The following is a 24,532-nucleotide window of genomic DNA, read 5'->3' on the forward strand; positions in this document are numbered from 1 at the left end:
ATTTATTCTGTGTTTAATTTCCTCCCGAGTATCATTTATATTTGTTACTGTTGCTCCAGGATATTTGAATTTTTCCACCTCTTCAAAGGATAAATTTCCAATTTTTATATTTCCATTTCGTACAATATTCTCGTCACGAGACATAATCATATACTTTGTCTTTTCGGGATTTACTTCCAAACCTATTGCTTTAATTGCTTCAAGTTTTCCCTAATCGTTTGTGGATTTTCTCCTAACATATTCACGTCATCCGAATAGACAAGAAGCTGATGTAATCCATTCAATTCCAAACCCTTTCTGTTATCCTGGACTTTCCTAATGGCATACTCTAGAGCAAAGTTAAAAAGTAAAGGTGATAGTGCATCTCCTTGCTTTAGCCTGCAGTTAAATTTACATACAATATAAAATAAATACATATTATGGATGTAGCGTACACCTGTCTGAGCAAGTTCGTGTTCGGGAGCAGTTTCTATAAATATTTTATACTAAATGGAACATAATCAATCAATCAATCAATCAATCAATCAATCAATCAATCAATCAATCAAAGGACATTATGGAGCATGTCGACTCCATGTCAGTTTGACAAAATGCTTCCACTCTATTCTGTCTTTTGCTAGTTCCTTCCAGTTGGTAATTCCCATTTCCATGCATTCCTTCTGAATTCATCTTTCCATCTACTTCGAGGTCTTTCCAGTGACTTTGTGTTGTTAAAGGTGTTCATATATATTCGTTTTGGGTGCTGGAGTCAGCCATACATATAATATGTCCTGCTCAATTTAATCTTCTGGTCCGTATTACATCCAAAATTGACAGTTGATTATAAATTTTATAATATTTATTGTGTATATAGTGTTTTTTTTTTTTCTGTTTTATTTCTATTATTGTATTTGTATTCCTGGTGTTGTGGAAGAGAAGGCCTGATGGCCTTAACTACACCAGAATAAATAAATAAACAAACAAACAAACAAACAAACAAACAAATAAATAAACAAATAAATAAATAAATAAATAAAGTTTGTGAATATCATTACTATGTCGAATTTTTCATTTGTATTCGAGTGGGTCAAAAATTGGATAAAATATTTTCCTCAACACTTTGTTTTCAAAAAAGCATTAATTTTTGTTTCTTCTTTTAGTTATGCTCCATGTTTCCAATTCATATAATAGTACAGGTTGGATTAGTGTTTTGTACAAAATGATTTTTTAATTTCTGGTTAAAAAATGGGAAGATAATAATTTGTGAACAACATAAAACGTTTTGTTTGCATTATGAAGTCTGTTAAGTATTTCATATTTTCTGTCATTTGAATTGTCTATCGAAACACCACGGTATTTGAACTGGTTAACTGTTTCAAAAGTATATTTTTTTTATTTTTAGGCTATTGGGGATCCTTTTTGTTTCAGTGATTACCATATATTTTGTGTTACTCTCGTTAATATTTAATCCAATGTTTGGTGCTTTTTCCATTAATTCAATAAATAGCTGTCTTGAACATAACAGATTCAATAAAATTACAAACCCAATACAATTATTACAAAACAAGGATAATTACGCAGATAAAAGTAGAGAATCAAGTCAAGAATAGAATATAAGTTGGAATGAATAAATAGTATATTGAAATTAAGAAGGAAAAAAAAAACATGAATAATAAATCATTTATTTTTTTTTTAATTTATTAAACTCAAAATAACGTAGTCCTATGTCAGGATTTATTACCAAAATAGAATTGTATAACCTTGGCCCGTAACTTTGGCTATGATTTATTCCAGTGGTGGTGTAACATTTTTAGGTACAGTTAAAGAACATGTCAAATTTTTCTGGTAGGATGAACATGTTCTTCTTTATATTTCAGACGATTTTTATGATAATATTTTAATAATGTATATTTATGATGCCACTTCATTTGTCATTTTATTCTATGTAGGCCTAATAGATGAAACACAGAGAATCATTGGTTTTGATTTGGACTAAATTGTCATCATGTGGTTTTTTTACTTCAAACTAAGAACCATTAGAACAGCACTGTTTTTTTATTTGGTTATTTAACGATGCTGTATCAACTACTAGGTTATTTAGTGTCTATGGGATTGGTGATAGTGAGACAGTATTTGACGAGATGAGGCCGAGAATTCGCCATAGATTACCTGACAGTTGGGGAAAACCTCGGAAAAAACCCAACCAGGCAATCAACTCAAGCGGGAATTGAATCCATGCCCAAGTGCAGGGAGGCAAGCACCTCAGCCGACTGAGCTACGCCAGTGGCTAACAGCACTGTTGCTAGGCAGGAACCTGAACACATGTTTCAATGTCATATTGTTGACAAAGTAACCCCATACATGAGCCCAACCAGAAAGCAGTAAGAGTATAACTTTTTACTAAAATTATTATATTTCATATCATTTTTAGATCAACTGACTCATAAATACCAAATATAAACAAAATTCGACAGTTTAGCAGAAGTAAATAAGTCAGTCCGTCGGTCGGTCGGTCGGTCGGTCGGTCGGTCGGTCAGTCAGTCAGTCAGTCAGTCAGTCAGTCAGCCAGCCAGCCAGCCAGCCAGGTCCAAAATCAGTATTTCGGTATCAGATACTGACAGTGTATTTTCGTGAAAATCACAAATTCGATCTTTTTGTAATACATTATCTTGATATAATTATGGTGTAACAAAAAACATACTATTTAGCTATCACATCACTCTTAAAATTCTTACAGATTGAGTTACTCTGTATTTTGTTTATGAATGCATTTCTTCCTAACAAACAGAACTCTCATTGTTCTTTATGAATATTTATGTATTGTGAAAAACATATCTTCCATCACTATGTTGGTTGTTATGGTTTAGTGCGATTTATGTGAGGTATTTGTTAAAACAACATATATTTATGTATAAAAACGATAATACCAGATTATATTAATAAGAAATTTACTTAAAGTTACCGCACCTCACAAACTTAACTTTAGTAAAAATAAGGTCGATATATGAGAGTTTCCCTAGACAGATCCAACGAAGACGTGTGTTTTAATTGAGGAAGAGTATCTTAATAATGAGGCTTGATGTTATGTTGTTTTATTTAACGATGCTTACAACTGCCGAGGTTATATCAGCACCACCTGTGCCGGAAATTTGTCCCGCAGGTGTTCTTTTACATGCCAGTAAATCTACTGACATGAGCCTGTCGCATTTAAGCACACTTAAATGCCATGGATCTGGCTTGGGATCGAACCCGCAACCTCGGGCATAGAAGGCAAGCACTATATCAACTGCACCAACCAGATCAACATGAGGCTTGATGATACTGATATGGTGTGTTAGTGCGAAAAGAATTGTAGAATTTTATATTTAAGAGTAGAAACCTATATTAGAAATATTTTATACCATTATTTAATGAATACAGTACTTGAAGAAAAATTCTATAGGTATTTTCAAGAAGACAACGCAACTACACACACTGTCGGTTATTTCAAGTGTGTGTTGGAATCTGTGTTTTATGATCTGATAATAAATTATAATTTGGATACTTTGATCTTAAACTGTGATTTTTTACAAGGACATATCAAGGAGAAGGACTATGAGATAAATCCCCATAAACTGCAGGATCTGGTAAATATCTCACTCACAACAGGGATATATATATATATATATATATATATATATATATATATATATATATATATATATGTCGTTGTTGTTTTCTAATGCCAGGCGTTTGACAATAAAGTCATTTGACCTCTTGCACTCCAATATTTTTCAAAGATATTATCATGGCCAGCCACTGAAGCACAGATTTTGAGGTGTTCCGAATCCATTTCTTGGTTTGAGTTGCACAATGGGCAGTTCGGGGACTGATATATTCCAATTCTATGCAGGTGTTTGGCCAAACAATCATGGCCTGTTGCCAATCTAAATGCAGCTACAGACGATTTTCGCGGTAAATCGGGAATTAACTGTGGATTTTGATGCAGAGAGTTCCATTTTTTCCCTTGGGATTGTGTTATCAAATTTTGTTTGTTGAAGTCTAAGTATGTAGGTTTAATCAATCTTTTCACAGAGTAATACGCAGATTTAGTAACAGGTCTGTAAGTAGCAGTGCTGCCCTTCTTTGCTAAAGCATCCGCATTCTCGTTTCCCAGGATTCCACAATGGGATGGTATCCATTGGGATACAATTCTTTTATTGAGTGATATTAATTGAGAGGGCATTTTAGTTATTTCTGCTGTTTGAGATGAAGGTGTGTGTTTAGAGAATATTGATAGAATAGCTGCTTTGGAGTCTGACAATATAACTGCACTTTTTAATTTATTGATGTGGCATAGAAGATTCCTGAGACTTTCACTTATTGCAATGATTTCTCCATCAAAACTTGTTGTTCCATACCCAAGAGATCTATAAAGTGAGAAGAGACAGCACGTAACACCTGCACCGGCACCTTGTTCTCTGGAGATCAAGGATCCGTCAGTGTATAAATGAAGCCAGTTTTGTGGAGGGTACCTAATATTAATTGTCTCTAAAAACAATTGTTTTAGTATTTCAGTGTTTACTTCTGATTTTAGTATTTCTTCTGTTAAATTTACATTATATTCTATATTTAATAGAGTTAAAGGGTTTGGTTTAATTTGTAGGTTTTCTTTTAAATTCGGGATATTGATTTTCTGTTTTAATTCTTGAACAATGGATATGAAACTTTTTTGAGTTTTCAATCTACAGAGAGGACTGTATGAATGCCAATTGTTTCCTGGTAATCTAATAACTTTTTCATATTGAATCAGTGCTTTTTCTTCTATTGCTATTTTGATGCTGTTAATATTAGTGAGGAATCTCATAGAATCTATTGGAGTTGTTTTGATTCTACCAGTAATGAGTCTGAGAGCTTGGTTTTGAACATATTCTATTTTGTTTATGAAAGGTGAAGTAATTAAAATTTCTCCGCAGTATGTCAGCACTGGCTGTATAAACATTTTGTATGTAATGTTCAAAGTATTCCTAGAGCATCCCCATTTCTTTCCTGCTAGTCTTTTTAGAAGGGAGAATCTTTTACGAGTTTTTCAGAAATGTATTTCAAATGGTTGCTCCATGTTAACTTACTATCGAAAATAACTCCAAGATATTTGGATTCATAAGTCCTAGGAAGGTGTTGGCCATTGTATTGGAAATTGAATTCTCTTTCTTTTTTACCAAGTATATATATATATCGAATTTATAAAATAAAACCATTTTCCCTTTAATAAGAGTGACCACACACACACACACACAGATATATATATATATATATATATATATCGAATTTATAAGATAAAACCATTTGCCCTTCAATAAGAGTGACCACAAGGATCCAGAAAACAAATACATATATAAAAGTTTACAATGAAACAATGAAAATACACGCAATAATTTTCAAAATAAAATTAAAGATGAAATTGCAGAAATGAATTGAATCCTTTAGAATTTGTCTAAGGATTGTATCAACATTGTAAAATGTGAATCCCTTTGATTTTAAAAAGTTACAGATGTATTTGCAGAGGTATCAATGGCAACAATATCTGCTTGTCTTGTCGAATTATCTTCCAAGATACAATGACTTCTTCAAGGACTTCTAATCCTTGTTGTTTTAGGATATCAGCAAGCATTGTCCTTACCCTGTGATGGCAGTTGTTCCACAGTAACTCAGTCTTCCAGCAGTAATCCAACACATGTGCAAGTGTCTATCTCAGAAATTATTCAAGAGGAGTGCATTCTTGACAAGGTGACTGACATTTCCAGAACACTTGCACTAAGTGTTGATTTTAATTACGTTAGATTGATGTAGCAACTGGTACCACTAGATACTCATTTCATACCGGGAGCAGACTGTTCACTTGATGATTCACATCTGATTACAGCAGGGCCAATATTGTCAATGGTATAGTGTCAAACTTACCAAGATTCCCGAGCCAGCTTCTTTATCCAAAATACAGAAATCATCCTCCCAGTTGTCATCATCCTCATCCTGACATAATTCGGAGTCATTCAGAGGTTTGGCAGGTAGTGGATGATTCTCATCAGGGAAAAAAAATACCTCCACTCCCTGTTTGTTCTGACTTGAGCGCACAGATCCTAAAAATAAAACGAAGTTATTAAATCACTAATTTCTTGACATTTAGAGTGTAATAAAGCAAGAAGTATGGACAGTACATAATGTTCCATACTTTATTATACTTTAAATTACGTCAATATCTATTCTATTACAAAACATTTACAGTACATATTTAGGCTTATATCACACTTAAAAGTATGTTAATATCTATTTTATTACAAAATAATGATGAAAAACTTAATAATTGTACAGTTTACATATGAAAATCAAGGGAATTATAATTATTAAAGAGGACAGAAATCTTTTTAGATTTACATTCACACCTCAATCTCTCGATTTACTAGCTACCTGTGAGCAACGACATAACAAGGGGCAGCAAAGAGAGTTAATATGATCGTTTGCAAAGAGTATATTCCATTGATGCTGCTGCTATCTACAGGCAAGTTACTTGAAAAAGACGTCAAATCAGATAATTCAAAATATCAGGCATACAAGTTACGGAAAGGACATTTCTTCATTTTTTTTAACATCCGGCCAGACCCCGGACAAAGGCCTGAAAAGGAGGAAATGTCCCGACAAAAGAGGATGTTTGGTCACGATAGAAAGGCGGGCGGACGGACGACCAGACAGACGAGATAGATAAGATAAGATAAGATAAGGTAGGTAGGTAGATGGATAGGTAGGTAGGTAGATAGATAGATAGATAGATAGATAGATAGATAGATAGATAGATAGATAGATAGATAGATAGATAGATAGATAGACAGATATATAGACAGATAGATAGATAGATAGATAGATAGATAGATAGATAGATAGATAGATAGATAGATAGATAGATAGATAGATAGATAGATAGATAGATAGAAAGACAGACAGACAGACAGTTGCTACTTTCATGATAACTGTTATACTCCTGGCATACTGCATAGCATGCTTAGATTTCGCAACATGAAAAGTTACAGAAGTTTGTATATGGAACGCGATTAAGTCTCATTTGTTCATTACACACTCTGTTTTAATTTTTTTAATTGGTTATTTTACGACGTTTTATCAACAGCTTAGGTTATTTAGCGTCTGAATGTGATGAAGGTGATAATGCCGGTGAAATGAGTCCAGGGTCCAACACCGATAGTTACCCAGCATTTGTTCATATTGGACTGAGGGAAAACCTCGGAAAAAACTCAACCAGGTAACTTGTCCCGACCAGGAATCGAACCGGGGCCACCTGGTTCCACAGCCAGATGCGCTAACTGTTACTCCACAGGTGTGGACCTCTGTTTTAAACTCATCAATAAATCGATATATTGATATTAATAATAGTACAAAATTAATATCAGAAGACAGACATCTGTTGACCTCAGTGCTGTAAGTATCATGGCCTCTACCATCTCGCCTAAAACCATTTAGCAACTTCTTGTCATGTAAATTCTGTCTTTAATAATATTCACACATATCTCACTAAATGTTGCCATACCTATATTAAAACTCTTTTAATACAGTCTGTTTTAGTTTTAAGACAAGTCAGAAGAGCTCCTTTTGAAGTTGGACGATGATGGATGGCTACAATGACAGTTTAATTACTCTGTATATTTTCCAAACAAGTAGCATGAAAGAATTATATGCAGTACCTGCTAGAAAAGAAAAACACTGATTACCATTAAATTTCAAATTGCACATCTTCCACAATCACAGAAAAGATAGTAAATATAATGTAATAAATCAACCTGTATATATTTTACGTTCCAGTACATTAAAAATAGACTAACTTTTATCGAACTTTATTTCAGAACTTGCAATTTATGAAACAAGATTTAAAACTCAAGTACAAGTACAAGAAAAATGCTCTATTTATGAGCTCCAATTTCAGGCTAAAATAATTATATAATATGAAATTTTAAACACGCAAAAGTCGTGGCATTTAAAGGAAAAACAATAAAAACATGTATTGGAAGGTGATGAAAAAATTCCATATGTACATATGTCTGCAACAAGAGCATTTCAGAGCTACAGCCCTTTCCATAAGGAAATATAAATAGAATCCCTCAAACTACAGTAGATGTTCGAAATTTGATCCTCCCATCTAAAACAGGACTGGGGCACAATGCTGCATTGACTGTACACAGAACATCATCTTAGGCACATGCTTAAAAAATATGCTGTTGCAAAGTTTCCACATCATCCACTATGGTACCTACTATAAACTAAATATGTTCCCACAAGAAGTCTAAAAAATTAAGATCCAATGAGCGAGGAAATCACATACCTCTGAATGAGGTTCTGGCAGATATCCATTATCAGACAGTACATCTCACTTGACGATATGTGCCAGATGAAGAACAGAACATAGAAGATAAATGCCTGATTGATTCCCATCTCCACTACAAAAAGATTCGGATAATGTTTTGCAAGATCTCAATGATTTACATGGCGGACATGAGTGCTGATAAGCTCCTTAAACATAAATATTATTTATAGAAAATCTATATATAAAGATTCTAAATCCATTGCACTTTTCTGCAAAATATTTGGCCACTAGATGGCATGGGGGTAAGCAGATTGGCCAATAGATGGGAGGAATTCAATGTATCAACAACAATCTACCACTCCAAACAGACAGTAGACAATAGACAGTACGGGTAGCGAAGTGACTTGCAGAGTGACTATAAATAAAACCTAAGACAAAAATAAATATTAAAGCCTCTACTGGGAAGCGAGAAGAAAGATGACGTTAAGTCAAGATCCAGCCATTGGAAACTAACTAAATCTATATAAACTATTTTGTGTACACTTTCATAGCCTTATAACAAATTAGACCTACACAAATTACTTTACAAATTAATAACCCCATACGTTTATGAGACTAAAGCAAGAAATGGAATATGTACTAAGTCAGCCAATGAGGAACTAAGGCAAGGAGCTTTTTTTAACACATGTAATCATTTACCACATCAACGATCATCCTTGCTTTGTTAAAATAGTAAATTGCATGCCAATAAGAAAATGAAAGACCAGAATCAAAAATGTATTCAAGTTATTCTGATACATTATGTAAAATAAATTTCATCCTATGAGATTTTAGCCTTCCATGATACAGTAGTAATTCATTTGTGATACAGATTATGTGGTTTGCAACCATACTCTCAAATTTAATTTCAAAATTAAAATGCAACGTATGGTTGTAAAACTTGCAGTCTTGCCTATCATTTGAACCACTAACATCTTTTCTTTTCTTTTTTCCTTTTTTAAATAAGACATCCTCACTCACAACAAGTCAAATCTCAAAACATTCTCCCTACATAAGTATCTTTTCATTACTATGATTATAAACTTACATGAAAGCTAATAAGTTTTATTACCTGCTGAAGCTAAACCTCCTTGGTTATTTCTGTATTTTATAATACTTCAAGGGTGTCTTGTTTTACCATGGCAAAAATGATGTACTTGTAGTAACGAGCTGAACATTGGTTGGGTGATGTCCAAAGCTAAGAATTTGACAACTAGTGTTTCATATTCAGCTCTTCATTTGTAAAAAACACACACACACACACACACACACACACACACACACACACACACACACACACACACACACACACACACACACACACACACACACACACACACACACACACACACACACACACACACACACACACACACACACACACACACACACACACACACACACACACACACACACACACACACACACACACACACACACACACACACACACACACACACACACACACACACACACACACACACACACACACACACACACACACACACACACACACACACACACACACACACACACACACACACACACACACACACACACACACACACACACACACACACACACACACACACACACACACACACACACACACACACACACACACACACACACACACACACACACACACACACACACACACACACACACACACACACACACACACACACACACACACACACACACACACACACACACACACACACACACACACACACACACACACACACACACACACACACACACACACACACACACACACACACACACACACACACACACACACACACACACACACACACACACACACACACACACACACACACACACACACACACACACACACACACACACACACACACACACACACACACACACACACACACACACACACACACACACACACACACACACACACACACACACACACACACACACACACACACACACACACACACACACACACACACACACACACACACACACACACACACACACACACACACACACACACACACACACACACACACACACACACACACACACACACACACACACACACACACACACACACACACACACACACACACACACACACACACACACACACACACACACACACACACACACACACACACACACACACACACACACACACACACACACACACACACACACACACACACACACACACACACACACACACACACACACACACACACACACACACACACACACACACACACACACACACACACACACACACACACACACACACACACACACACACACACACACACACACACACACACACACACACACACACACACACACACACACACACACACACACACACACACACACACACACACACACACACACACACACACACACACACACACACACACACACACACACACACACACACACACACACACACACACACACACACACACACACACACACACACACACACACACACACACACACACACACACACACACACACACACACACACACACACACACACACACACACACACACACACACACACACACACACACACACACACACACACACACACACACACACACACACACACACACACACACACACACACACACACACACACACACACACACACACACACACACACACACACACACACACACACACACACACACACACACACACACACACACACACACACACACACACACACACACACACACACACACACACACACACACACACACACACACACACACACACACACACACACACACACACACACACACACACACACACACACACACACACACACACACACACACACACACACACACACACACACACACACACACACACACACACACACACACACACACACACACACACACACACACACACACACACACACACACACACACACACACACACACACACACACACACACACACACACACACACACACACACACACACACACACACACACACACACACACACACACACACACACACACACACACACACACACACACACACACACACACACACACACACACACACACACACACACACACACACACACACACACACACACACACACACACACACACACACACACACACACACACACACACACACACACACACACACACACACACACACACACACACACACACACACACACACACACACACACACACACACACACACACACACACACACACACACACACACACACACACACACACACACACACACACACACACACACACACACACACACACACACACACACACACACACACACACACACACACACACACACACACACACACACACACACACACACACACACACACACACACACACACACACACACACACACACACACACACACACACACACACACACACACACACACACACACACACACACACACACACACACACACACACACACACACACACACACACACACACACACACACACACACACACACACACACACACACACACACACACACACACACACACACACACACACACACACACACACACACACACACACACACACACACACACACACACACACACACACACACACACACACACACAGAGGCAGATGTAAGGGAAATTCCTATCCTGCGCAGTGGCTTGCCTAACAATCACGATCTCATTGCAACAATGTGGTCCTTGGGGGATTATCTTAGAATTAGTCAAAATTTACCAGGATTATCTTTTGCTACATTCGAATTTTGTTGTTTTTGGATAGATCTGAATTTTCTTTTCATTAGATGTTCTTTTACAGAATAAAATGGAAGTCCGTTATTAGATGGTTGTAGAAGTTCAGTGCCCTTTTTAGCCAAAAAAATATGCTGTTTCATTTTGCTTTATATCATAACACAATAGGAAGGAATCCACTGTAAACACTTTTTTTTTTTCGTAGTATAGTTAGGTAATATATCATTTTCTTACAATCGTGAATTTAGTCTCTTTTGTAGACTGTTTTCAAATTGTAACTTGTATGGCTAACTTTGGCTCTGATAATATGGCAGTGTTTCGAAATTTATTTAATCTATATAACAGGTTTCGCAAATATACATAAATTGCAGTAATTACTTCTTCAAAATTTGTTGTATATTCTCCAACAGGATGATAAATGAAAAGAGAGGACATGTTCATCCAGGATTTCCTCTTAAATGTGATATAAGAGATCCATGGTTAAATTTGTAACCACTCAATTGTTTCTACAGCCAGAATATTCAATGAAGTTTATCTGTTTCAGGTTTTTAACATCGTCCATGATGGCCAAACTGTGTGTTATATAAATGATAATTGATGGGTTGTCTTTCATTAACAAATTTTCTTTTCTTTGAGGAATATTTAAGTCTTCTTTAATTTCCTGTACTATTGTTATAAAAATTTTCTGTGTTTTTAATATATCCACAGTTTGAATATTATACCATTATTTCCTGTATATGGCAATCAAATTAATATCTCGTACTGTATTGGTGCTTATTTTTCTCAATTCCCCAATTAAGTTATGTTATGAGTATTCGTAAGAATCTGCATAGCAACAATTAGAGTTATTTTTACTGCTTCAGTAGTTAATTTTAGAGCCTAATTATGAAATAAACTGAGTTTATCAACATAGTTTTTAGGTGATGTTATCAGTACTTAAATGTTTAATAAATTATGAGTGTATATTGTCTGGGCCTGTTGATTTCCTGTTTGGCTAGTGCTACGTTAAGTTTGTTGTATGAAATCTGCATTGAAAATTGTATGTTTATTTTCTTTACTATCCATATTTATTCTTTCTTTATATGCTTTTTCAAAGAAAAAGGCAGAAAATAGTAAAGACTGGAGAATGCTGGGTTTGTAGTGAAAGACCTACCCTTGGGCAGAACACTATGATTAAATGAATATCCTTTCTTTACGTTTTTTATCAATTTTCTTTATATTTTTAGAACATTTATGGTTATTGGCAACGGTAAAGTCATCTATTTTTTATTATTTTGTGTCACTTAGGGCCATATTCTCAATAGTAGTTTAAACTAAGTTTAATTTAACCTGCTTCCAATTTAATCTATAGCTTAAATCATCCTCCATATTTTCAACACTTTCTGGAAGGTAGATTAGTTTAAACTATTGCTTCACATCCTGAGTTTAAACCAATGTTACAGTAACAAGGAGAATGATTAGCCTGACTTCTAGGCTGTATTAAACTAAATAGAACTGGATTCTCATATTATACATTTAAGTTTATCACAACAAGAAAACAAAAGAATCTCAATACTATAGCACTGACAAAGAGGTTGTAATTACAGAGAGGTTCCAAAGAATTTACTCTACCACATTTACCCCACCTATGTAGTATAGTCTGCTAAATAAGCTGGAGGGCGATGTTCACGAGCACTTCGTCTAGGAGGTTGCTGGTTTCGAAGATCATCTTCAAGTAAAGAAATAGGGTTGTCCATATTCCTAACTTCCTGGGTCTGATCAGGTAAAAATGGTTCTTGTGTCTCTGCATCTTGAATAGAGAATGGAACTCTTTCCTCTAGATTACTTCCCAGAGGTGCCAGATGTCTTGTGGACACTGTTGTCTCTCTTCCATCAGGCAATCTTACGTGTGAGTACTCAGAGTTTCCTTTCAATAAAAATACTTCAACAATAGGTTCGTACTGTGAATAACGAACAGGTTGCTTCATTAGGACAGGTTTGAGGTTCATCATCCATGATGACATCGTCATCCCATAGCTTGATCTTCTCGAAAAGCTGAACAGTCGCTCGTGTTGTGTTGCATTGGTACACGTACATAACAATGAGCGAATAGAATGTAAGACTTCTTCCCATCTGGCATTGTCAAATTTCCATTTCCTAGGGCTAGTTGAATTGTCTTTCAGACTATCCCTTCATAACGTTCTCCTTGCCCATTACCTTGTGGATTGTAGGATGTAGTTCTATTCGAGGCAACACCTACAGCACAGAGAAAGGACTTGAATTCTTGAAACATCAAGTTCGAACCTCTATCAGAATGGACATATGCAGGAATGCCAAACAAAGAGAAAAGTGCCTTGAGCTTCAAGATAACGTTTCTGGCAGTCATATTCTGGCAGGGGAAAGCAAAAGGAAACTGAGAGAATTCATCAACAAGAATAAGAAGGTAACGATTTCTAGGAATAGAAGGTAAGGGACTTTGAAGTCCATGTTTATCCTCTCAAAAGGCTGAGTGGCTTTTACAAGATGACCTTCGTGTTTGTAGAAACATGGTTTAACTTCAGCACAAACACAGCATGAAGATGTTACTTTACGAATTTCTTCAAGTGAAAAGGGAAGACTTTTGCTGCATATCCAATGGTTCATTCTTGTCTCTCCTGGGTGGCAAAGATTTTTATGCAGAGAACTCAGCTAAGATAAACTTCTTCCAAATGCCGAGCATATTCGTGATAAAGCGTCTGCCATTCTATTTTCTTTCCCAGATTGATATATTATATCATACTTGTAACTAGAGAGTTCTAATCTCCACCACATGATTTCCTCCTTTTTTATTTTTCCTGGGTAATTACAGTCGAACATAAATGAGACAGATCGTTGATCTGTTATGAGACGAAAGTGTTTGCCAAGGAGATTGTGTCTCCACTTTCTCAAAGCTTCTACTACAGCATAAGCCTCTTTTTCAACAGATGAATGATGTTCTGATAAAGAAAGCGATCTCAAAAAGGTGTTAGGTCTATTATTTTGAGACAGAGTAGCTTCAATTGCGTAATCTGAAGCATCTGTCTTTATAGTAAAAGTAGCTTTATTGTCAAGTGATGAGACGACAGCATTTTGAATGTCTGATTTCAAGTCTTTTAATGTCCTTGTCACTTCAGAGCTCAAAGAGAATGTACTTCTAGTTATACATTGTATTTTTTTCAGCAAGTTTTGGAATAAATTGTGCATAATGAGAAAACATGGCAAGTGTGCGTCTGAGTGAAGTAATATTATTAGAAACAGGCAAATTTCAGAGAGGTTGTAGTCAATCAGAGTCTGGTCTTACAGATTTATGACTGATAATGTATCCCAAAAGGTGAATTGTTGTCAATGAAAAAGAGCTCTTTTCAAGGTTCAAAGTAAGGTTATATTTGGAAATGGTCTTCATGAATTTATCTAAATTCCTATCGTGTTCTTCTTGAAAGCTACCACAGATGGTTATGTCATCCAAGTAAACTTCTACACCCTTCTACACATTCAGCTGTTACTATCCCAGCAATAGTCCTTTGAAAGGCTGCAACTCCATTCTATACTGCAAATGGAATATGAGTAAAACTGAAAGAGCTTCCCATATGCTTCATAGGCTTATCTTCTTGCCTGACTGGGATCTGATGATATGCACTGCGCAGATCTACCGAACTATATACCTGATAAAAAGCAACTCTATTTACGATATCATTTATTCGGGGCATTGAAAATGCATCTAACTCTGTCGATTTATTGTTTGTGAATAATCAACTACTGTACCATCCTACGTCGATGGTTTTCTGAGGACACTGCCAAGACTTGAGCTCTCCATGGTGAAACACTCTCTTCGATGATGCCTTCCCTCAATAAATGCTGTACTTCAACTTCAATGAATTTTAAATCAGAATCAGAATGCCTACGAGATTTGATGGTTACTGGCTTAGTCAAGTAACAGATTAGTAAGAAGTTGAGGTGGTTCCATTTTAGCTGCTACAACACTGCAAATGTTTAGAGCGGCATTTTCTCCTTCGAATTGAACTTGGACATTGAATGCCGCTTCAAAACATCGTGACCTACAAAAATATCTGAACAGAGATTCGGCAGAATACTGACTGTGAGGTCTTTGTAATCATAACCTTTGATACGAAGATCGATTTTGCATTGCCCTTTCACTTAAGAATGAAGAGATGTAGAGGCCATGGACACTTCTCCTTCACATGGGATGACAGGAATTTTAAGTCTGTGAACTGCATGCTCATTAATGAAACTGCTGAACTTCCTGCATCGATCAAGCCAAAGATCTTGGAACCACTTAGGGATGCAATGACTGCCTTCTCTAAGCATGAAGGTAATGAAGCAATACAGTTAGAAAATTGAGTTGTAGATCGTGAACCTCTAGAAGTTCTAGGTCTAAACTTTTGCTTGCATACTTTCTGATAATGACCCATGACTCTTGATTCCACATGCTCTACAAATTACCTCTCTGGCAGGACAGACAGCTCTGTTATGCTTTGGTAGACCACAGTAGTAACATTCCGGGTTGATAGTGGCTGCGTCAGATAGATTTAGCTTCCAACATCATTTTAAATGTATCTGGAACTCAGATTCGTTGTTGATGGCAGCATTCACTGACGTTGGTGTTAAGTACTGTTGAGATTGAAGTTGGCAAGTTCGATGGTCTGGCTTGACTGAATGCTTCTTCCAAGGAAAGAATGCTATTTTCCATTAACCTCTGACGAATATGAGCTGAGTGAAGGCCGTCTATGAAAGCATCTCGAATACATTTGTTCATGTTAACTTCAGCAGTAACAGTCTTGAAGTTACAATCTTTAGCCAGACGTTTAAGTGATTCTAGATATGTCAATTGTTCCTCCAGGTTCTTGATGTTTACTTTTGAGTTTATGTCGTGCGAAAACTTTGTTCACAGGTTTTGTATAAATATTCTTAAAAATATCAGTGGTCATATCATAATAATTACTACATTCACTTATGTATTCATATATAGAAGGAGAAATAAAATTGATAAGTACCTTCAGTTTGTCGGTTTCCTCCATTTTTGCTGAAAAAATTAAGTTTTCGAAAGTCGTAAACCAATGAATCCATTCTATAGATGCATTTATTTCATCAGGACAGAGTGAATCTTTCAGGACGTAGAATGCATTCCATGATAAGTATTTAGTTTAATAAATTGTTATAGTAATAAAAAGAATGATTAGCCTAACTTCTAGGTTTCATTAAACTAAATAGAACTGGATTCTCATATTATACATTTAAGGTTATCACAACAATGAAACAAACGAATCTCAATAATATAACAATGACAAAAAGGTTCCAAAGATTTTACTTTACCACAACTAATCAGTTGACAATCCTGTATTTCTAATTGTTCACCAGTAAAATTATATGTTAATTGTTGTTAATAGGTAATTTATTTTATGTTATTTTGTATTGAAGATCAATATTTTATTTCATACCTTACAAATTAAATAATATTAATTATATTCATATTATTGTATTATGATGACGCAAAAAAAAAAAAACACTGAAATCAGAGTTTCATTTCTTGGCTTGTAGGAATATGACAGGCTTTGAAATATAATTTAATAAAATGGATAAAACAAGCGAAAGGGCTAAAAATTTCAGGGAAGAGGAATGCAGATTAATTTTGGAACTAGTAAAGGAAAGAAAGGATATTTTAGACAACAAAAAACAGATTTAGTCACTGCAAAAAAAAAAAAAAAAAAAATGAGGCAAGGAAACAGCTTGAAACAGAGTTTGAGGCAGAAGACGATATCAGATGATAGACGACATTAAGATATACGGATCAAATGCAGAGGCAAAGAGGAAGGCAGAAAATAGGAAAGACTGGAGAATGCTGGGTTTACAATGAAAGACCTGCCCTTGGGCAGAATGAATGGGGTCGTAAGTGGACAGCAACAAATCAATGTAGTTTTTTTAGTAGGTTATTTTACGAAGCTTTATCAACATCTTAGGTTATTTAGCATCTGAATGAGATGAAGGTGATAATGCCAGTGAAATGAGTCCGGGGTCCAACACCGAAAGTTACCCAGCATTTGCTCATATTGGGTTGAGGGGAAAACTCTGGAAAGAACTCAACCAGGTAACTTGCCCTGATTGGGAATCGAAGCCAGGCCACTTGGTTTCGCAGCTAGACACGCTAAACGTTACTCCACAGATGTGAATCAAATCAAAGCATGATTCCGATGCAGTAGATGTGACAAGTGATCCGAATCTTGTAGAAAGCTACAAATTTTAGAAGAATATAACATGAAAATTCAACTATTTTTAGGTTTAATCCAATTCCTATCGCTAGTACTGGAAATCTTCTTTTCCATATACCATAGGTGAATTGCACATGATTTCTTGTTCTTGTCAATGATTCTTGAAACAACTGTTCAGCTGATGTTTGTGGATTAGCGAGTGGTGTTACTAAATAGTTCTTTAGCATGTAGCCACTATCCCCAACTAGCACATTTTTTTTTCAAAATTCTCCACTTTCAAATCTAGCACAAATTCTGGAAGATCTAAAGATAGGTGAATCATGTGCCAACGACAAACTAGATCTCTGATTTGATATTTTGAGTTACTCCCTGTTTGAACATTCAAAGAAAAGAAACCTTTATGGTTCCCATAGATTTCTGCATCATCATAACTGAATTGTTATGTGTGTACAGTCAACTGCTTCCATACACAGAGGGAATCCTGCTTTTTGATAACAAATCATGCTTCACAGTGTTAATCTCTTCGCTTGTAGATGACATTTTAATATATCTTTGTGATAATCCTGCTATTGTCTGCGAAACTTCATGTATCACTTTACTTACAGTACTCTGGTGTATGCTATAATGATCCTCAACATTTATTTGAAAATTTCCTCATGCATAATACGTTAAGGCTGTAAAAAGTTTGTCATCTGGAGAAAGAGCATGGTTTCTGTCTGTAGATGATTTGATTCTGTCTTCTATTTGATTTCAAACCATGTTTGCAGTATCCTTGTGGAGTCCAAACCTATTAAAAGACTCACTTCCATTCCATTCTTGAAAATTACTTACTCTTGGTCTAAAAGTTCTCTCTCTGGGTAAAATTCTTATATTTTCATCTTCAGTTTCATTAAAAACTTCCATAAAATTTCTCCATCACTCACAAATTACTAGCAATATTTTTCTAAAATAAACAGTTAGCTTTTAGATTGTAGTACGAAGTTTAACCATCTCGCATAATTTAAACTATCAAATTTGGTGGTTTAAACTAAATTGGTGTTTAAACCAAAAAGGTAGTTAAATTGAAATTGAGATTTTTTTTTTTGTTTAAACCACAGTTTAAACTTACAGTATATTAGACTTAGTTTAAACTACTATTGAGAATACGGCAATTTAAAAAAAGAATTAACAATTTCAGCAACAATTGGGACTTAAAAATTTCCATGTATGTGGAAGCATTATAAACAATAGAACAAGGAATGGAATACAACATACATAGTATATGTAATAACTAATTTGCATAATATTTCCCTAAAAATATAATAAAAGCTCTTTCATAACAATGGAATGTTAAAAATGTTTTTTTTTGTTAGATAAATTTAAATTTCATAGTTACATACAACTAACCACATTATTATACATATTATTATAAGAGTTTCTAGGCTTTTATGGTGATTATATTCAGATGCAGGCTCTTGGATATTCTACCACCATGTCCTGAAACTTTGAAACTTAAAATCTGCATTGTTTCGGAAATACATGCAGATTTCATCATCAGGGCAAATATGTACGACCTAGGATCATATATGTACTCTATTGGACCTGTTATGTTGTTTGGAGCAGCCAAGCACAATGAGCCAACAGACTATGTGATTCTTCAGGTCGTACCTGCTTGCCCTCAGGAATTGATGATGTGACCTTATGTACTTCCAAAACATTGAAATATTTTAAGTTTCAGGACATGATAGAATACCCAAAAATCTACATAGGAATAGGCCTATTACTCTACAGTTTCATAACAGGACGTTGAATTAGTCAGTGTAACACCCACCAAGAAAATTCATAAATTCGCCATTTGGACGAGTGTAAATAGAATTTAATCGTAAATGGACACACGCACGCACGCACACACAAAAAAAATAATAATAAACAGATTGTCATTCAATTTCGATTTATCAACCCAAAACTGCATATGTTAAATAAAATTTAATTAGTGAGAAATAGGTTACCGTACCTATGCAGTTTTATGGACAGATGAATAAACAAAGGTGATGATATAAAGGTGCTTCTGCATGTACAAGAACACATCTAATATAGGAATTACATAAACTCCTAATGTTTTGTGCTATAAATTAACAGTAATATATTTGTAACTATGAACAGTATAATAATGTGTTTTCTATGAAGTGGTGTCAAACTTGGTTTTCCCATTTCATAAATAATTTCCAATCTATAGTGCTGTCCTGCTTATAATGCCTTAAGGCCACAGTCCCTTGATGAGCGTATTAATGGGGTTATACTGTAGTTAAAGTGAAATACAAACTAGGCCTAATTGGCTCCTTACAATTTATAAGCCTGCTTTACTGAAACTTTTATAAAGGCATTTGAATATTCATGTTATATAAACTGAAAAAGTAGCCGAACAGTAGGCTGTAATGGATGAAATGACTAAATGCAATGCTAGTTTTAAGCTAGTATTTCTCTGTAAATGTTATTGTCGCAAGAGTGACGAATTTGAAAATATAAAACAAAGGGTCACAATGTCAGTACCTAACCAATACACTGTAAAATATACGGGGTGGACCATTTAAGTTGATACTGTACAATATCTCCAAAACTAAGAGTTGTAGAAATAAATGTCTTGAATAAAAGTTGCTTGATATTATGGGGAAAGTAAATGCCATTTGTCGTGTTTTATTTGGAGGACGTTGTGATGGTTATTTTAGGGTCAATTTAATTTTTTTAAATAGGAACCTACATTTTTTATGTTGTTTTCTCATTCCTCATAAAAAATTAAACAACTTTTGTATGAAGCACTTTGCAATTGTTCTTACACCAACGTAAATAACAACAAAAATTATGAATGGCTGTGTACGAAGAGCGCAAAGAATGGTTGGACCCATTCGAAACAGTCCAGCATCACAGTAGGCGAGGAGGCAATGAGACATTGTGTCCGTTGTTTTGTTTACATCCACAGTAGGACGATTTCCTTGTATCTGTCGTTAGTGTACTTGCAGTCGCCTTCGAGTCCAGGTGGATTCACTGGTGGTACGTACATACAATTAGTGATTACCGAGTAACAACCATCAGTTCCATGCAAGTCGTTTAACATTTGAAGCGTGCTCAGTTGTCTGTGGGTTGAAATGGACCTACTTTCTCAACAAGAAAAAGTAGAAATGGTTCTCATTTACGGGGAATCTAGGAGAGATGTGGAACAAGCTATTCTTGTGTATGCGTAAAGGTTTCCTAATAGAAGAACTCGGTAACCATGGAAACATAACAACGACGCCATTTCCTCATATTCTGTCGTATACTTCAGCACTCCACGATTGTGTTCTGTTTGCAAATCACGTAAGCATAAGAATGAAAGTTTGGAGTTTGCAAACTTTCATGTTAACGTCTTACGGTAATGTTTATGTCAATGCTTATGTGAATCATTGTGAATGATCCCATTTGGTAGGCTGGGCGCAAACTTCTGTGTTTATGTTATGGTTATGTTTAATTTCATTGTGAATGGGCCTTTAAACAACTTGCATGGAACTGATGGTTGTTACTCGGTAATCGCTAATTGTAGGTACGTACCACCAGTGGATCCACCTGGACTCGAAGGCGACTGCAAGTACACTAACGACAGATACAAGGAAACTGTCCTACCGTGAAAAGTAAACAAAACAACGGACACAATGTTTCATTGCCTCCTCGCCTACTGTGATGCGAATGAGTCCAACCATTCTTTGTGCTCTTCGTACACAGCCATTCATAATTTTTGTTGTTATTTACGTTGGTGTAAGAACAATTGCAAAGTGCTTCATACAAAAGTTGTTTAGTTTTTTATGAGGAATGAGAAAACAACATAAAAATGTAGGTTCCTATTTAAAAAATTAAATTGACCCTAAAATAACCATCACAACGTCCTCCAAATAAAACACGACAAATGGTATTTACTCTCCCCCATAATATCAAGCAATTTTTATTCAAGACATTTATTTCTACAACGCTTAGTTTTGGAGATATTGTACAGTATCAACTTAAATGGTCCACCCTGTAGTAACAAAACCTAGGCCCCATTACATGGTTTACAATTCCATCTGTATCATACAGAACAGAGCATAATGTAAGTACTTTCGTAATAAATTGTCATAATGATGATTTTTATTACGACAATAAGAAAGCTGACGGAAAAAAGAGAGAGAGAGAGAGAGAGAGAGAGAGAGAAAAATAGATATTTACTTGACTTTCCATTGGTGCTGATACCATGTGTGTCTCTCATGGCTTCCTCCATCATGTCGTGGACGTGTTCCACTTGGGACTTGGAGAGATTGTGAGCATTATTTTGATTATTGTCCACTGTACCCATGTTTACAAGAACTTGATCCACTTTTGCACTTTCATTGAATACACTACTCTCTGAATTTTCACTTTCGTCCATAAGATCACCATCAGAAGCAAAATATGTTAGGAGGTCAGTTAAAGCTTTTCCTGAATCAGCACAAGTCCGAATGTGAAGAACATTATTAGAAGCACGGAGATCTACTCTGGGACTTCCTTTGTTCTGGTCTCCAGCCTTGTCGGAGAGACGTAGGGACAGCTCAAATAATCCCAGGTCTAATACACACACATAATCTTTCCGAAGATCTATGGAGGTCGTAAGATGCCTTGGTCCAGTCTTGTCTGAGATGAACAGTGCAGCATCTTCTGCAATAAATCTGAGGGTAGAAGTGCTGGTTTGTGCTGCAATATTGCTGGAGATGCTGAAGCTGCCAACCGTAATCATGGACTTCAGTGGAAGATGCAGTGGTCTGTGCAAAACAAAAAACAAGTCTTCAGTATTAATTTTGCTTCATGGACACTTCCATTCATATTCTACTGATGCAATTTGTTGGTTAAATCAATAATGGTCACGTCTCAAAGAATAAAAAATCCTAATGAATTTGCTAGCCTATTGGCATGTCATATTTGGAGGTTGAGAACTTTGTTATATTGTATTAGGTGAACGATTCACTTAGGTTTTAATTTTTAAAGGTATACAAAATGCACAGTTCTGTGTCTTGGGGCACATGCACTAATATTGTGAACACTTCATTTGTGTAATTTTATTGGTTGTATTTACAAATAAACAGCCACGAGCCACCTAAGCAAAAGGAAGAGTAAAATATATTCACATCCTGATCTCTGGATGGAAGAAGTTATTCCAACAATAGTTTATTCAATGAGATACTTTGTCTAGTAGTTACCATACTTGGCTCTGGCCCAAATCCAGTCAAGGGAGATAGAGTCTTCAAACAAAAAGTATCAGGAATATGGCTTTGTCTGAAAGGGGAATAAAGCTGGATTCCAGCATCATATTATGTTCTCAAAATTTCATTTTATCATCCATCTACAGTTCCTATTTCCATGGGTAGATGGTTCTCATGGCTAGTCCTTCATGGTGGTCTCTGGTAGAAATGTGAAACTTCTCCAAGAGATACATTGGTATAAAAAATACATTGAATAAAATCATGACAACACAGCTATATCGTGGCTTTCATATAATTGGTTCACTAAAATTGGACAAATGTATCAAGAAGAAAAAGAAGAAAATCATATCTGCTTCGTCTCCTGTCAATCTAACCAGAAATATTTAATAGCTCATAAGTTTTTCTACTGCTTTCTTCTCTAACATGTACTACAGTGCCGGCTCGTGAGATTTCAGTTATTAGGGCTACATTAGAATTTGTACATATAGAATTATCATATATCACAATAAAATTTATATTATTAATAACCTTTGCATCTCTGGTTGAGGTTTTATACATCTATTACCAGGCAGTACATCTCATTTGACAATATGTGTCAGAGGAAGAACAATTGTTTGTACTGTATACATCTGATGTCTGATTAGTGTAATATATTACTAGTCAAAGATGTATGTAATGCAAGGGGAAACTTTGATTCTTCTTTAAGACCTATATTACACTATCAAATGTCTGTGGTCACAGAGTATGATAAACTTTTTATCACATATATATATATATATATATGATCAAATGTAAGATTTTGACATCAAGATCTGGGATGTTATAGGAATTATGATTGGAGCTAGGGCCACAATCGCATGGGAGTCCTTAGAAGTCTTCCGAAAATTAAAAGTTCCTAACAGCACCCTGGACATGATATCCTCCACTGCACTGAAGTCATCAATTAGCATAATTAATCATCACTTA

At 35.8% G+C, this 24,532-nt stretch overlaps 1 protein-coding gene across 2 annotated transcripts in view; it reads right to left on the minus strand.

Moving 5' to 3' along the window:
- Positions 1-24,532, minus strand: part of Atg2 (Autophagy-related 2) — a 326,693-nt gene that overhangs the window by 105,901 nt on the left and 196,260 nt on the right. For both annotated transcript variants that reach the window (XM_069833677.1, XM_069833676.1), the window contains exons 25-26: positions 22,560-23,128; positions 5,920-6,095 (exon numbers count right to left, since the gene is read on the minus strand). In XM_069833677.1, coding sequence (XP_069689778.1) covers positions 5,920-6,095; positions 22,560-23,128 — 745 coding nt within the window. The remainder of the gene's footprint in view (positions 1-5,919; positions 6,096-22,559; positions 23,129-24,532) is intronic.

Source organism: Periplaneta americana, chromosome 8 (genome assembly GCF_040183065.1).
Source record: "Periplaneta americana isolate PAMFEO1 chromosome 8, P.americana_PAMFEO1_priV1, whole genome shotgun sequence".
Taxonomy (NCBI): Eukaryota; Metazoa; Arthropoda; class Insecta; order Blattodea; family Blattidae; genus Periplaneta; species Periplaneta americana.